Source organism: Plecotus auritus (assembly GCF_963455305.1).
Source record: "Plecotus auritus genome assembly, chromosome: 1".
NCBI classification, from domain to species: Eukaryota; Metazoa; Chordata; class Mammalia; order Chiroptera; family Vespertilionidae; genus Plecotus; species Plecotus auritus.
Window position 1 is genome coordinate 142,562,483 of NC_137770.1, and position 15,914 is coordinate 142,578,396.

General features: G+C 44.8%; 1 protein-coding gene across 1 annotated transcript in view; it reads left to right on the forward strand.

Annotated features, from left to right (window-relative positions):
- Nucleotides 1-619: 619 nt before the first annotated feature.
- The window catches only part of LOC308241281 (uncharacterized protein C10orf67, mitochondrial), a gene marked incomplete at both ends in the record, with an annotated part of 151,335 nt that continues 136,040 nt past the window's right edge, over nt 620-15,914 (forward strand). Inside the window, 2 exons of the mRNA XM_080654695.1 lie at nt 620-711; nt 14,942-15,062. Coding sequence (XP_080510821.1) covers nt 620-711; nt 14,942-15,062 — 213 coding nt within the window. The remainder of the gene's footprint in view (nt 712-14,941; nt 15,063-15,914) is intronic.

Sequence of the window (15,914 nt, forward strand, 5' to 3'; positions counted from 1 at the left end):
CTATGTCTGTGGTCAAGTGGCAAGTGTAGGCAATTCAGCAGACCTCCTGCTTTCTTCTTAAGATGGCCTTGCTCTGAGAACCCAGGGCCCAGTATGGCATGAGCATCCTTACTATATGGGTGCACTATTTTCCATCCTCCCTGAAGGTGACTGTTAGCCTAGGGCAGAGGCCAGGAAAGCAAGGGCCACCGAACTACAGGTGTTGTAGAAAGACAGCAGGAATCCACACCGGCCTCACTCCCCAAGTGCGCGGGCCTGGCCGAGGCTGCGCTCACAGCCTTAGGGGAAGAGAAGGCAAGGAGAGCTGGGGGAGGTGAGATTACGGAGTCCAGCTTTGTGGGGATATTTCCGCCATGGCCTGTCTCGTGGGCGTCCAAGGAAGACAGCGCCTTGTTGGAAAGCCCTGAGTGTGGCGGGCAGTGGAAGTCGCACGGAGGCGACTCCAGAGGCCGCCCAGCCGCACCCTCCACGCACCGCCGCGCCCGCAACCCAACAATTCCCGCGCCCACCGGTTGCCTAGGAGTCGCCATGGCAACGGACGCAGGCTCTGGACTCCCCAGACCCTCCAGCGGGAATCGCGCAGGAGGCGCACCACCCAGCGGCCAACTCCCAGGCTCCGATGGAGAACTGGGAGGACACCGAGAGCGAGGAGTGCTGGAAGAACCTGGAAAACCTCGAGTCCGCGATTGAACAATTCCAGATCAGCCCCAGGTGATGGCGCGGGCTGCAGCGTCCGCGCGGCGCCTCCTTCCCTTCCGCCGGGTCCGCCCGCCGCGCCCCCGCCGCCCCTGCTCCGCCGCCGCCCCGCCCGGGCTGTACGCCCGAGGGCTGTGTTTTGGTTTCTTAAGTCTATTACTGTACACCGAGAGCGCGGGCTGTGGAGCCAGACGGCCTGGCTTCAGTCCTGACGACCCTCTCACGGGGCCCTTGCGTTGGGCCCATTACTTCTCTGTGCCGCGGTCCCCCCCATTGGAACACAGCCCTGATGATGATAAACGGGGCCTGCTTCCTTGCTCTCGGTGAACGTGTGATGAGTCCACCTAGTTAACGTGTTTAGAAGAGTACCTTATATATAGTTCACCTGTTATTCTTTGATCCTTTTTTCAGTTTTTATCCTTCACACTTCTTTGCCTCCTCTCCTCCAGTTCTGTTTATTTGGATAATGCAGAGCTGATGTTTCTGGGGAAAATATATTTTTTCTTTTTTAAATCTTTAAAATCGGCAGGTGGCCAGCAATAGGTTAGCCTCTATGGGAATACTTACAATTCTTTAAGACAAGGGCCACATGGTGTCAGATGGCCTACCAGGGGTGGGCAAACTTTTTGACTCGAGGGCCACAATGGGTTCTTAAACTGGACGGGAGGGCCGGAACAAAAGCATGGATGGAGTGTTTGTGTGAACTAATATAAATTCAAAGTAAAGGAGCGGAGGGGAGAGCAAGAGAACCGGATAGAACAGCCGGATCCAGCCCGCGGGCCGTTGTTTGCCCACGGCTGGCTAGCCCCTCTCACTAAAGGAGAGAGAGAGAGAGAGAGAGAGAGAGAGAGAGAGAGAGAGAGAGGAGAGAGAGAGAGAGAGAGAGAGGACGCCACAGCTGTACTGGCGGCCCAAACCTGGGGGCTGATGCAGTGAGTGAGACGCCGCTGCCAGATCAGTCTTCCCAGCTCAACTGTATTAGTGGGTGCGCTTGTTTAGATGAATCAGGCTGCACACAGGACCTGGTTTATTGGTGGTTGCGAAAGGCACAAGTAGGCAGTCGTGCATGGTAAGCACCCTCGGTACACAGTGTCTAACCTGTTCCAGCTGTTTACTGATAGGAATGACTCCCTGCCCTGGACTCCTTGGCATTCTGTGGTGGGTAGTTCTCCCACAAAATGCACCGGCTGGGCTCAGTGAACAGACCGACAATGCCAGGTGCCTGAACAAAGGAGCCACTGATGGCCTTGTTCATTTCTCTTCACCCACAGTGCTAGGGACACGGTGCTGGTGTGATGGTATGAGCGTGTGAGTGAGCTAGGCTCCAGTAATGACTGCAATCCTGGGATTAAGGCAGAGTTAGGCACTGGGAGACAGCAGTCTACCCATGGACAAAAGACCTGCCTTTGTGAAGTTTACACTCCATTCAGGAAACCAATGGCAAACAAGCAAACTATGTAATAAGTAAGTGAGATAATGGTGGTAACTGCTAAAGAAGAAACAGCAGGAGAGAGCAGAGGGAATTGTGTGTAGAGTGTACTCTTAGATACGTGGTCAAGGAAGATTTGGCCGAGATGACATTGGGGTGAAGACTGCCGGCTTGAGAGGGAACCGTGCGGATATATTGGAACAGAGTGTTCCAGACAGAGTGCAGGAAGTGGAAAGGAGTGGGCCTGGGTATTCCAGGACCATCAAGGAGGTCAGTGTGGCTGGAGCAGAGTGAGAGGGGAGAGCAGTGGAGGTGAGGTCAGAGGGAAGAGGATGGTACCAGATGGTGTGGAACCTAGATTACTGAAAGGACTTCAGCTTTGACTTTGAATGAGATGATTCTGTTTTCAGTGGGGAGCCCCCTGTGTCCCACCAGTTGCCGGTGGAAGTGGGCTTCTTGTGATGTCAGGAGAAAAGGAATTTTCTGAGACTTGCACAGGACAATGAGTGATATTTATTTGCATGGAATGAAATCCCTGAGTTTCCAAGGTCTCCTCTCCCTGCGTCCCACCATGGAAGAAGTCCAGTTGTGGCTTCAGCAGAGCGAGGATTAGAACTGTTGCCCAGAGTTTCTGTTCCATATTCGCACAGTGCAGTCTAGCATCAGGCTACCTTAGCTTGTGTTCCCAGCTATAGTCCATTACATGTGGGGTTTCTAGGGCCACATGGCTATGGAGGGAACACGAGCAAGTGCAAGGAAACAGGAGCAAAGCCAGAGGAACAAGAGAGAGCAATTTTTTTTTTGTCTGAGGATTTTAACTCTCAAATTCCATGTGCTTGCAGTGGCTCCACCCCCTCTAGTCAATTATCTTTGTTCCAGGCTAGACTGACCCAGGCAAGTATTTTCCCTACCTCACCCCAACTTACTGCTCAGGTGTTCATCTTTCCTTTGTTGGACCCCTTCCCCCCCCCCCCGTTGGACCCCTCCCCCCTGTTGGACCCCTCCCCCCCCCCCCCCCCCCCCCCCCCCCCGTGATCTGCAGGGAATGAACCAGTGGTTCCCTGGGGAGGGCAAAGTTGCAGCTTCCTAGTAAAGCTGCCCTGATGGCCATGCTTATAATATCTGGCCCTTTGCTCCTTTCCTATTAATAATAACTAGCCAATTATAACAGTAACAATACAATGTGTTTTTTCAATACCACCAAGCAGTTCTCCAAATTCTCATGGACCCTGACTGGGTGTTCTACAGTTTAATTCAATTCCCACACTGGCTACCTAGAAGTGGCATCAGATCCCACATGTTAGGGGCTCAGTCCCACAGGACTGCCTTTCTTCTTTGTCTTCAGATGCCAATTGCAAGTCCAGGTTGTCATCTATACTTCTGACCACCAGCTATAAATTGGAGGTTTCCATGACCCCTTCCACAGGTTTGATTAACGTGCTAGAACAGCTCACATAAATCAGGAAACAAGTTTTCTTACTAGGTTATTTGCTTATTACAAAGAATATTAAAGGATACATATGAATAGCCAGATGAAGAGACACGTAGGGCAAGGTCCAGGAGGTTCTCTGGCACAGGAGCTTCTGTCTCCGTGGAGTTTGAGGTGTACCACCCTCTCTGCGTGTGGATACATTATTTTTTTTTAATTTTTAAAAAATATCTTTTTATTGATTTCAGAGAGGAAGGGGGAGAGAGAGAGAGAGAAACATCAAAGATGAAAGACATTCATCAATCGGTTGCCTCCTGCATACCCTCTACTGGGGACTGAGCCCACAACCTGGGCATGTACCCTTGACCGAAATTGAACCTGGGACCCTTCAGTCTGCAGGCCGACATTCTATCCCCTGAGCCAAATCAGCTAGGGCATGGATACGTTCTTGTTCACCAACCTGTAAGCTCTCTAAACCCCATACATTAGGGATTTTATGGAAGCTTCATTATGTAGGCAAGATTGAGTAAATCATTCCTTTTGGTGATTAATTCATCCTACCTCCTTTCTGGAGGTGGGAGTGGGGCGTGGGATTGAAAGGTTCAACCCTCTTATAGTGGCTGGTTCCTTTGATAATTGCCCCCATCCTTAAGGTCTTTCTAAAAGTCACCTCACTAACAAACTCAGGTGTTGTTGGGAAGAGTTTGTTATGAACGACAAAAGACCCCGTTCACCTTTTTCATGCTGAAGCTATTTAGGAACTGAGGACCAAAGACCAAATATAACAAAACATGTCCCCACTGCTCTTGTTGTTTAGGAAATTACAAGAGTATTGGGAGCTGTGAGGCGTGAAGACCAAAATATCTATTTATTTTAAATCACACTATCACAGATGGGAAGCCATGAGGGGATTGGAGCAGAGGAATCACATGATCTGATTAATCTTTTTTTTTTTTTATAAGCTATATTTTGATTACTTTTTGAGAGAGAGGAAGGGAGAGAGAAACACTGATTGGCTGCCTCCTACAGGCTCCCTACCAGGAATCAAGCCTGCAACCCAGGCATGTGCCCTGACTGCGAATTGAACCAGTGACCTCTCAGTTAGGACTCAGTGCATGATGCACAACCACCAGGGTGATGTAACTAATCTTTCAGTAGGATTTCTCTGGTTGTTGTTTTGATTATAGATTATAATGAGGATAAGGGCTGAAATGGGAAAACAGAATATAAGGGAGGAAATAATTTTTATTGACTCTTTTAGGATCTTGGCTGAACATCCCCCACTACCTACACCCCATAATAAAAGACAGATTAACAGGAGAAAAACAGAAGTTTAATAACATATATACTTCCTGTATACATGGAAGATGCCTAGCAAAACTAAGTAAATCCCTGAAATAGCTAAAGCCACCACCTTAAATATCATCTCCACACCTAATTTAGCACACCTAATGTTACCAAATCCAAGTTTGTGTGCCTGATGCTTCAAAAGGCCAAAATTCAGCCCAGCCCAGCTAAAGACAGAAGATGTTATGGGGGAGGGGCGGGGGCTGGAGGGGGCCAATGGGGGGGAACGGGGGACATATGTAATACTTTCAACAATAAAGAATTATTTAAAAAAGAAAAAGAAAAAGAAAAAGAATCTTATAACTCTAGCCAAAGGCCCAGATTAATGAATTAATGTAAACATAAAAGAAAAATTTCAACAGTTTGTTTCAGGGTCTAGCTTCAGCTGTCCCCTGTGGAATGCATGTTATCAATTAATGTATTGAATAATAACAATAATAATGAATAGTAATAACAATTTTAGAAGACTTAAAAAAAGGTGTTATGGGAGGTTAGCAGGGAAAGTGTAATAAACCGAGGCAAGGATTGTCATGCAGATTTAAGTCAGTGCTTTCTCCATTGATAAGGTCCTCTTCCTGTGATCTAGTCATCCTTCTCTTCCTGGTACAGAGAAGGAGACCCTAAAATTGGAGGTTTCCTTTATATATGTAAATTTCTCTTACAAAAGGGCAACCTCTACTGCTTTTAGAGCTTCTCCTGTGTATGCATTTCTCAAAATAATTAGCTGGGGAAAAAAAATCCTGATGCCAAAGAGGCATATTTTGGGTACCATCTAACTACTCTTCTGAAGTTCAAAAAAGAGGTCTAGACTGGCTATATCAACTTGGGAGTAATTGGCACAATGATGGATCTAGAGCTGGGAGACTTGGTGAGACAACCTAAGGAAATGAGCATATAAAGAAAAGTCTCTTTGAGCCTTGGGTACATCAAAACTGTGTGTTCTTGAAGAGGCAAAAAGGGAAACAATGTTTTTCTTATTTAAAATTGAGCAGTGAAAATTTAGCACACCTAATGTTACTAAACCCAAGTTTGTGTGCCTGATGCTTCAAAAGGCCAAAATTCAGCCCTAGCCGTTTTGGCTCAGTGGATAGAGCATCTGCCTGTAGATTGAAGGGTCCTGGGTTCAATTTCTGTCAAGGGCACATACCTGGGTTGTGTGCTTGATCCCCAGTGGGGGGGGGGGGGTGCAGGAGGCAGCCAATAAATGATTTTCTCTCACCATTGATGTTTCTATCTCTCTCTCCCTCTCCCTTCCTCTCTGTAATCAATAAAAAAATAAAAATAAAAAAAGGCCAAAACTCAGAACACCAGAGCATGGAGTAAGGAAAGATTTATTGATTGAGAAGGTGCCAACTGAGAACATGGGAGACTTAATAGTGCCTCAAATCCATCTTGCTCATTGGACTACATTAAGGACTTTTAAGGGATTGGAGGAATACATATGATACATATGCGAAAGTGCTGGCAGGGCAAGTTTTAATTGGAAGACCTTGGAACTTGGCCAATTATGTTAAAGGGGAGTCCGCACTGGATCTTCCTGCACAATGAACCCTTCACTTCTGAAAGGGTTCTGATGTTCAAGTGCTGGTTTGTCCCTGACCTTCCCTGGCCTTTCTTTTTGGGGAGAGGTTCCTGGTGCAGCAGCTGGAGGTCAAAGTTCTCTCCTCTGCACAAGCGTTGGTTTCGGCTGGTCTGTTGTCTCTAAGAAGTAACTCAGTATCTTGTTAAACAGGATAAGACCATTTCGAGCTGGTTCTGTGATTACACTAATGCCATTTTCTTTGACTCATTCATTAATGAGTATTTATTAGATAGAATTTTCTAGGATTCAGTGAGAAGTGTCATGTCAGTCTATTAGTGAATATCCATTGATCTGTTTTCTACAATAAACACATTAATTTTGTATCTAGTTTATTAAAAAACTATAATTGTTATATTTTCCAAGACTGTATTTTATGCATAACAGCCAAGCTATAATTTAGAAATTAAATCACTGAGACTATAAATAAGGACTGCGTAGGAAGCACTTACTAAATTTGTTGTGATGTGGGTTTTAATTCTAGGCAGCGGGGTTGTCATCTATAATTAGAGACATTGGGATTTAGTGGGAAACTGAAAAATGACCCTTTATGTCTCACTTAGATTCTGAATGAGCCATATCTTTCTGAATCAATCATACAGTAAATTAAGACTCAAGGGACCTTAGAGCTACAGATTTGTTCTCACTAAGTATGGAGATTAGGAACCTAGGCTTATTATGTTAGACTAGAGGCCCAGTGCATGACATTCGTGCACTGGGGTTGGGGGTCCCTCAGGCTGGCCTGCGCCCTCTCACAGTCTGGGACCCCTCAGGGTCCCCTGAAGGGTCCTTAGCAATGCCGTGGAGGCAGGAGAGGCTCCCACCACCACCCTTGTGCTCGCCAGCGGTGAGCCCAGTTTCTGGCTGAGCGGCACTCCCCCTGTGGGAGCGCACTGACGACCAAGAGGCAGCTCCTGCTTGAGCATCTGCCCCCTGGTGGTCAGTGTGCATCATAGTGACCAGTCATTCCACTGTTTGGTCTATTTGCATATTAGCCTTTTATTATATAGGATAAGTTATTTATTCTCTTTGAGCCTCAGTTTCCATATCTTCAGAACAAGAAAGTTAATATCTCTCAAGAGATTATTGGGAGGATAAACTGTGGGGAAAATGTGTGTGTTGATGCATATATCTTAACAAAGCACATTGAACAAATTAAGTACTCAATAAATAGGCACTAATATTATTTTTAGACACTCTAGAGGAGGTATCTGTAAAATTTTTTAACCTAATTTAAAAATATTGTATTGTAGCATTATAATATTATAGCACTCGAAGGAAAACTGAAAACATTATTTCACATTTCAAAATCATATCCTGAAAATATTTTGGGAGTTTTTTGTACTTTTATTGTTTCAAGCTTTTTTGAGATATAATTGATATGTAACATTATATATTTGTAACATTAACTACCCACATTTCATATACCTACTGCCCACAACAGATTTTTTGCTTATAAAGGAAGGGAAAGAAAGAACACACATGTTCAAGCTTAATTAAAAAATGAAGTTGAGTGAGTCCTCCTAGGGGCACGCCCACTTGAATCTCCTTTTCCAGTGAATTTTCTTTCTCCTGAACTCAGGCGAGTCCCCATGAGACTTGTATTCAGGGGAGCAATGGACAGCCACAGCTCATCCCAGGCTAATCCCTGGAACCTGTCTCCAAGGACCCCTTTTCTCTGACTTTCCAGTGAGTTGACAGCAGCCCCACCTTGGCTCACTTTTCCCCATAACGTTTCTAGAGCCAAAGCGGCCCCACCTATGCTCTCTCTCTCTCCTTGCTTCTTCTATCCTAAGCCCTTCCTTGTTTCACTGTCCCCAGCTTTAATAAACATACTATCCAAAAAGAAAAGTTGAATAGTAAAAAGGCCCTATTTGGCACTGGGGAGGCAGCGGTTTGCATTCATAGACAGGAAGGTGAATCACAGAACTCTGTCAAATGTGCAGCACTTAGATAAAAAGAAGCAGGTAAAGTTGAGGTGACTGTAAGTATACACATTGCATCAGTAGTGGTACCCCCCACCCATGTTTATTATATTGACTAGAGGCCCGGTGCACAAAATTTGTGCACGGGGGTGGGGGGATAGGGTGTCCCTCAGCCCAGCCTGCACCCTCTCCAATCTGAGACCCCTCGAGGGATGTCCCCACTGCCTGTTTAGGAGGATCGGGCCTAAACGGGCAGTCGGACATCCCTCTCACAATCCAGGACTGCTGGCTCCCAACCGCTCACCTGCCTGATTGCCCCTAACTGCTTCTGCCTGCCATCCTGATCACCCCCTAAACACTCCCCTGCCAGCCTGATCGACGCCTAACTGCTCCCCTGCCAGCCTAGTCACCTCTTACTGCCCTTCCCTACAGGCCTGGTCCCTCTCAACTGCCCCCCCCCTGCTGGCCTGGTCACCCCCAACTGCCCTCCCTTGCAGGCCTGGTCCCTCCTTCCCAACTGCCCTTCCCTACAGGCCTGGTCCTTCCCAACTTCCCTCCCTTGCTGGCCTGATTGTCCACAACTGCCCTCCCCTGCCAGCCATCTTGTGGCAGCCATCTTTGACCACATAGGGCCAGCCATCTTGTATGTTAGAGTGATAGTCAATTTGCATTATTACTCTTTTATTAGATAGGATTATTAGATAGGTTGTAGCAGCACTCAGGGTCCAGACAGGAGGCAAAAACCTCACCAGTATTTGAACACAGAATATTTCCTTTTCTATACTAAACATTAACGAGGATTTTTAAGTAGTAAAAGTGGGGGGCTGGATTGGGTCAAAGGGGAAAAAAGGGGGACATATGTAATACTATCAACAATAAATAATTATTAAAAATAATAATAATAATAAATTGGGGCTGGAGATAATGGAATTTACCTCATAGGTCTGAAATGAGGATTAAAGGCATACAGACATGAGAATGTTTAGAGCAGTGTGCAGCATCAGATTCTAGTTTTATTGACTTTTTTTATGAAACTAATGAAACAGATGTACTTGAAGTTTATTTAGTGAAACTGGAAGATAGTCAAGATCAGATATTAAGTGAAAGAAGGCAGAACAGATCCCATTTTTGAGTGTTTGTACATGTCCATGCCCACGTACATGTACATGTATGTATATATATAACTTGTTTTTCTTCTTGATGCTTTCAAAACACTTTTTTTAAAGGAGACATGGAAGACACATCTCAGTGCAGGAACACGAGCACCTTCCAGCCCATCTTTTGTTGGTTCGTGAGGACCTTTCTGGAGTTTTCCCCAAGCAGCAGGGCTCCAAGCTATAGTCATTTTGATGTGGCATGGAATTCAGTGCAGGCTGCTCCATCTAAAAATAGGCAGAAGGGCCCTAATCGGTTTGACTCAGTGGATAGAGCGTCGGCCTGAGGACTGAAGGGTCCCAGGTTCGATTCCGGTCAAGGGCATGTACCTTTGGTTGCAGGCACATCCCCAGTGGGGACTGTGCAGGAGGCAGCTGATCAATGTTTCTCTCTCATCGATGTTTCTAACTCTCTATCCTTTTCCCTTCCTCTCTGTAAAAAAATCAATATGTTAAAAAAAAATAGGCAGAAGGAATAAAAATAAATAAAGAAATAAAAATAAAGAAATAAGAGGAAGTAAGATGGTAAAAGAAGACTTACCCAGTATTGTAGTTGCAAATGCAGAATGTAGTTGTGACCCCAAAAGGATGAGATTAAGACCTCTTGAAAGAGTGTTACCAGACAGAGGACCTAGCCCTGAGTGGGTCTGTCTACAGGGCTGGTAGTGTGTGGGTTCCTGACTTTGTGCAGGAAAAATTTCATGACATGAAGTCCAGGTGACTATGAGGGAAAGTTTATTAAACCTGGGGCCAGCAAAACAAGTAATTGTTTAGCATGGAAGAAGCAACAGGAGAGCCTAGGCTGGGCTGCCCTACCTCTCTGGGAAGTCTTAGGAACAGGTTCAGGGGATTAGCCTGGGACGAGCTGCCGCTGACCATTGTTCCCCTCATTGCAAGTGTCCTGGGGATTCTCAGAGTTTAGGAGACGTATGCCTGTGAGGGAAAAAGAGAGGGAAGAGGAAAAAGGGAATGGAGTGGGCTGCTCCCCAGAGGGAGAGCACATGCTGGGTACTTTGTCTTGAGGCTTTTATCTCTTTCTAGCTGGTGGGGATCTTCTGGGAGGTCTTAGGGGAGGGGTTCAGCAGAGTATTCATCAGTTTTCTAGGTGTGTTTCTTCTGGATCGTGGTCTCCACTGATTGGTCAGTGTCAAGGCAGGGGGTTGTTAGTCCTTGCAACTGGTCCTGGTGTCACATGCTTTTCTGGGCTTGGAGCTGAAATACAACTGATGTTATCTCTAGGAAGGTGACCTTCTGTATCTGCTGTAAGTTGCTCTGCCAGTTTGTTCCTGTAGTTTGAAAAAAAAATTAAAAACATATATACCTTCTGTATACTAGTACATGGGCAATACCCAGGAAAGCGAAGTAATTCCCAAAAATAGTCCAAGTCAACACCTTCAATTCCATTTACAGCTAAAGACTAAAGAAGATGTTGGGGGAAGTGGGGAGCCAATTATGGGAGGTAATTAGGTATGGTTGTTATGCAGATTTTAGCCTGAGCCTTTTCTATTGGTGAGTTTATAGATATTGAATCACCCTTTTCTACGTGGTCCCTAGAGATACCCTTGCAGATGGAGATTTTCTTATAAATGCAAATGTCCCTTACAAAAGGGCAACTTCTACCCAGTTTATCAGAGCTTCTCCTGTGCCTGCTGTTTCTTAAAAACAACCAGCTCAAGATAATGCCCAAGAGTTATGCCCAAGAGTCATGTTTTGGGGGCAGCACATTCTGTTCCCCTTCAGCATGGAAATGATTGGAGGCATTCCAGAGACTCTCCTGCGTTCCAAACATCGTTCCCCTGACTCCGCTGTCTACCAGTCACCCACTTGCCCCTTGGTAATAGGAAGCACTCACTTCAGCCCTTGGAGTGACCACTTTCTCTGCCTTTGGTTAAGTGTTTCTGGGAGGAAGCATTCTTCCCTTGAGAATTAAGACCTCCAGACTAGCAGATCATAAAGATGTTGGGACAGGAAGCAATAATTCCAGGAGTCGGTTATTAGGTGTCTTGGCAAGAGAAACCACTTCCACTTCTGCTCTTTGATTACTAGGACCTATAATGTGGGTCCAGGAATCAACCTGCCACCAGGGGGCTGGCTACCCACTCCCCACCCCACCACTGGTTAATACTGCCATATTGGGGGCTTAGTAGGGACTCAGCATTGATCTTCTCTGTTGACTGATTAAACACTTAATGCTTGCCTCAGCCAGGCCTGCCTTGGAAAGGGGAAGACCATGTTGTTGAGCTCCATCCCTGACACCATAGACATTTTGTTTTGCAGGAGGAAAATGTCATGTCCTCCTTCAAGGGTGCTCACTGTGAACACACTCTGGAGAATGGCTGCGGAAAGCACTGCCAGGGCTTTGCATTCTTGGCATGGCCAGGAAGAATGTGCAGAGACACTCAGGGCCCAAGATTTTCTCTCCCAACAGTACTGTGTTATTGAGAAAAACATAGGCCCCTGCAATGAATTAAACCAAATCTAAAATACAGTTTTCTGTGGAAAAACACTAGAAATTTTCATTGACATTAAGAGCTACATTACTGATGCTCCCTCCCTGCCCCAGATGATACTGTTGATGAGGTCTAGCATCAGTACGTATACAGGGTGTCCCCCAAAATGTATACGTACTATAACAGCTGATAGCGCAATTTTGAAAATAAAATGTATTTTAATAAACACTGCCTTTATAAGCATTCAAAATGTGTGTATACATATTTGGGGACACTATGTATATCTATAATTCTCACCTAAAGATATATTTTTATTGATTTTTACAGAGAGAGAGTTGAGTCAATGGCTAAACAAAGTCAACAGTCAAAATTATTTCCATCTTTTTAAAAACTCCTCATCTATGCCCTGGCATTGCCCCTCTGGCTGTACCCTCTTGTGGTCACTAGATGACCGTGGCAGTTCTTGGCATCATTTCCATGTGTGGCAATGTCCAGAGTCACACAAGAAACCTCTTCCCTCTTATCCCTGTGTAGGACAGAAGCGCAGACACCCTGTCTTAGGAGCTGGCACTGAAAGTCTGATAATTCTACTGGGCTGACATTTTATTTTATTTTTTAATATATTTTTATTGATTTCATAGAGGAAGGGAGAGGGAGAGAGATAGAAACATCTATTATGAGAATCATTGATTGGCTGCCTCCTGCATGCCCCACACTAGGGATCGAACCTACTACAAGGTATGTGCCTTGACCATAAATTGAAACCTGGTCTCTGGTTCATAGGCTTATGCTCAACCACTGAGCCACACTGTCAGGGTTAGCTGACATTTTAGAAACTGATAGCTGTGGTAAGTTTGATCAACCTCTAAAAGAGAGGTTGCATCCAGAATATTGGCCTTCTGGTTACTGTTTCAGATGCCTGTCGTTAAAGCTCTGTAGGAGGAGTGTACAAATACTTGCTTCTGCCCTGCTCAGATTTTTCAAGAATTGAGTTTGAAAATCAAATACAGTACAGTTACATGATCATTGCAAAGAAGCAGTTCTCAAAGTTTTGGTTTCAGGACCTCTTTATGATCTTAAAAATTATTAGGGACCTCAAAGAGCTTTAAAATTTAGGTTCTTTCTATTCAGTTATCATATTACACATCTAAAAGGAGAAATTTATTTAAAATAATGATAAGTCAATTCTGTGTTAAAATAAGTAACACATTTTAAAGGAAAACAAACTGTATTTTTCAAAACAAGACTAATGAAACTAGTGTCACTTTTTTTTTTTTACATTTTTGAAAGTCTTTTCAATATCTGGCTTAAGGAAAGGTAGCTGAATTCTCATTCAATCCGCCATGCAGTCACATAACCTGTAGCCTGGGAAACTCCACTCATCACTTGTGAGAGAATGAAAGTGGAAGAAGCAAACAAAATCTTAATGTTTGTATGAAAATAATTTTGACCTTGTGGATTTCTGAGTGTCTTGGAGCCCCAGGGGACCTCAGACCACAGAACCACTGTCTTAAAGTATTTTCACTTGATATTCCTGTGCATAATTTATAATGACTTCAAGTGGTAGAACACAAACAGTAGATGATGTACTAAAACGGGGCTTTTAAATTGAAATTGTTATTGATTTAATATGTATGCTCCATATTAAAGTCCAGTCCAGTGCAGCATCCTGTGGGTGGAGTCTGCATGGCCCTGGGTCATGTGGCTGCATAAGGCCACATGGCTATGGAGGAAGAACGGGCGAGCCAATGGACAAGTACAGGTCACAGAGCAAGTAAGAACAAGAACCAACGCAAGAGAGAGGGAACTCTTTGGGGATTTTAACTAGTTTTTATGCACTTCTGATGGGGTCCACCCCCTAGCCAATTCATTGTTCCTCAGGCTAGACTGACAAACAAGCACCTTTGCTGGAACCCTTTCCCCAATGATCTGCAAGGAGTGGACCGGGGGGGGGGGGGGGGGGGGGTTCCCTGGGGAGCGTGAAGCTGCAGCTTCCTGGTGAAGCTGCCCAGATGGCCATGTTTATAATGTCTAGCCTCCCCTTTGCTCTCTTCCTATTATTAATATTAATAAACGAGAGGCCCAGTGCATGAAATTCGTGCACAGAGGGGTGGGTCCCCTCAGCCCAGCCTGCACCCTCTCCAATCCAGGACCCCTTGGGGGATGTCCTAGGATCGGGCCTAAACCGGCAGTTGGACATCCCTCTCACAATCCTGGACCGCTGGCTCCTAATTGCTCACCTGTCTGCCTTCCTGGTCGCCCCAACTGCCTCTCGCTGACAGCCAGGTCACCCCCAACTGCCCCCCTGCTGGCCCAGTTGCCCCTCACTGCCCCCCCTGCCAGCCTAATTGCCCCCAACTGCCCCTCCTGCCGGCCTGGTTGCCCCCAACTGACCACCCCCTGCCAGTCCAGTCACCCCTAACTACCCCCCCCCCCCGCTGGCCTGGTCACCTCTTACTGCGCCCCCTGCTGGCCTGGTGCCCCCAACTACCCCCCTCTGCCAGCCTGGTCACCCCTAACTGCCCCCCCACTGCCGGCCTGATCACCCCACGCAGCCTGCTGTTCAGTCGTTTGGTCATCCCTCACTAACCCCCCTGCCGGCCTGGTTGTAGGCAGCCATCTTGTGAGGGCGTGAGGGTCAATTTGCTTATTACCTCTTTATTATGTAGGATTAGCTAATTACGATTATAACAGTATCACAGAAACTGGAAATGAGTATCAGTGGAGCAAAATGCCATAATCCAGAGAATTGGATAATCCAGCAGAGTCCTGGTGAAACCTCAAATTATCAACAGATAATTCAGAGGTTTCCTCACTTTATCAACCCCTTTAAATCTTTAAAACATAATGTGATTTATACAAAAATATACTCACTAATATATATTTTAAGAAAATACTACATAAAACACATTTAATATATTTTTTTTTTCAGACGTAACATATCAGATGATTTGAAAGTTGGCTTTTTCAGCACAGACCGTGCTACTCAAACGGATTCCAGTGAAATTTTGCCTTTAAAAGAGCTAAGCTCATCTACACAAAAACTAGTGCAGGTAATCTGGATTAATTTGAAACTTCTGGAATGATTTTTCAAAGTATTCATTGCCTTTAGGTCTCTTTCCTTGACAGAATTGAAATGATCAAAAAATTTAAAATATTAGCATCTTTTACAAACTGAATTAGATGACAAGTTGTGCTTTTAAAAATTGTCGCTATGAACCAAAACTTATATTTATGTAATATTCATGTTGTGCTTATATATGTTGTTTAATGAGATATTTTGTTACTCTCTTTGGAATTTTTTTAACATCTGTGAACATTTTCTATGTATAATACTTTTTAAAAATTGTAGAATGTAGAGAACAATATAATGAATAACTGTGTTACCCAACATAGAGTTTTGTCAAATAGTTCCTTTGGACCCATTTTTTGGGGGACCTTTTTTGATTGTAAAGAAATAAAACATTTGCCCTAGCTAGTTTGGCTCAGTGGACAGAGCATCAGCCTGCAGACTGAAGGGTCCTGGGTTCGATTCTGGTCAAGGGCACATGCCTGGGTTGTGGGCTCAGTCCCCAGTAGGGGTCCTGTAGGAGGCAGCCAATTAATGATTCTCTCTCATCATTGATGTTTCTATCTCTCTGTCCCTCCCCCTTCCTCTCTGAAATCAATAAAAATATATTTTAAAAACAAACAAAAAATAAATAAAACATTTCATATATATCAGATATCAAAAGTTAATATTAAAATCGCTAGTCAATAAAATTGTCACATGGGGTAGCATACTACTACTATAAATACTCTTATGTATTTTGTTTCTGGTTTTTCACTTAACAATAGAACTTGAAAATCATTCCATATTTCACAAGTACATCATATCATAAAATGCATAATTTATTTAGCTATCC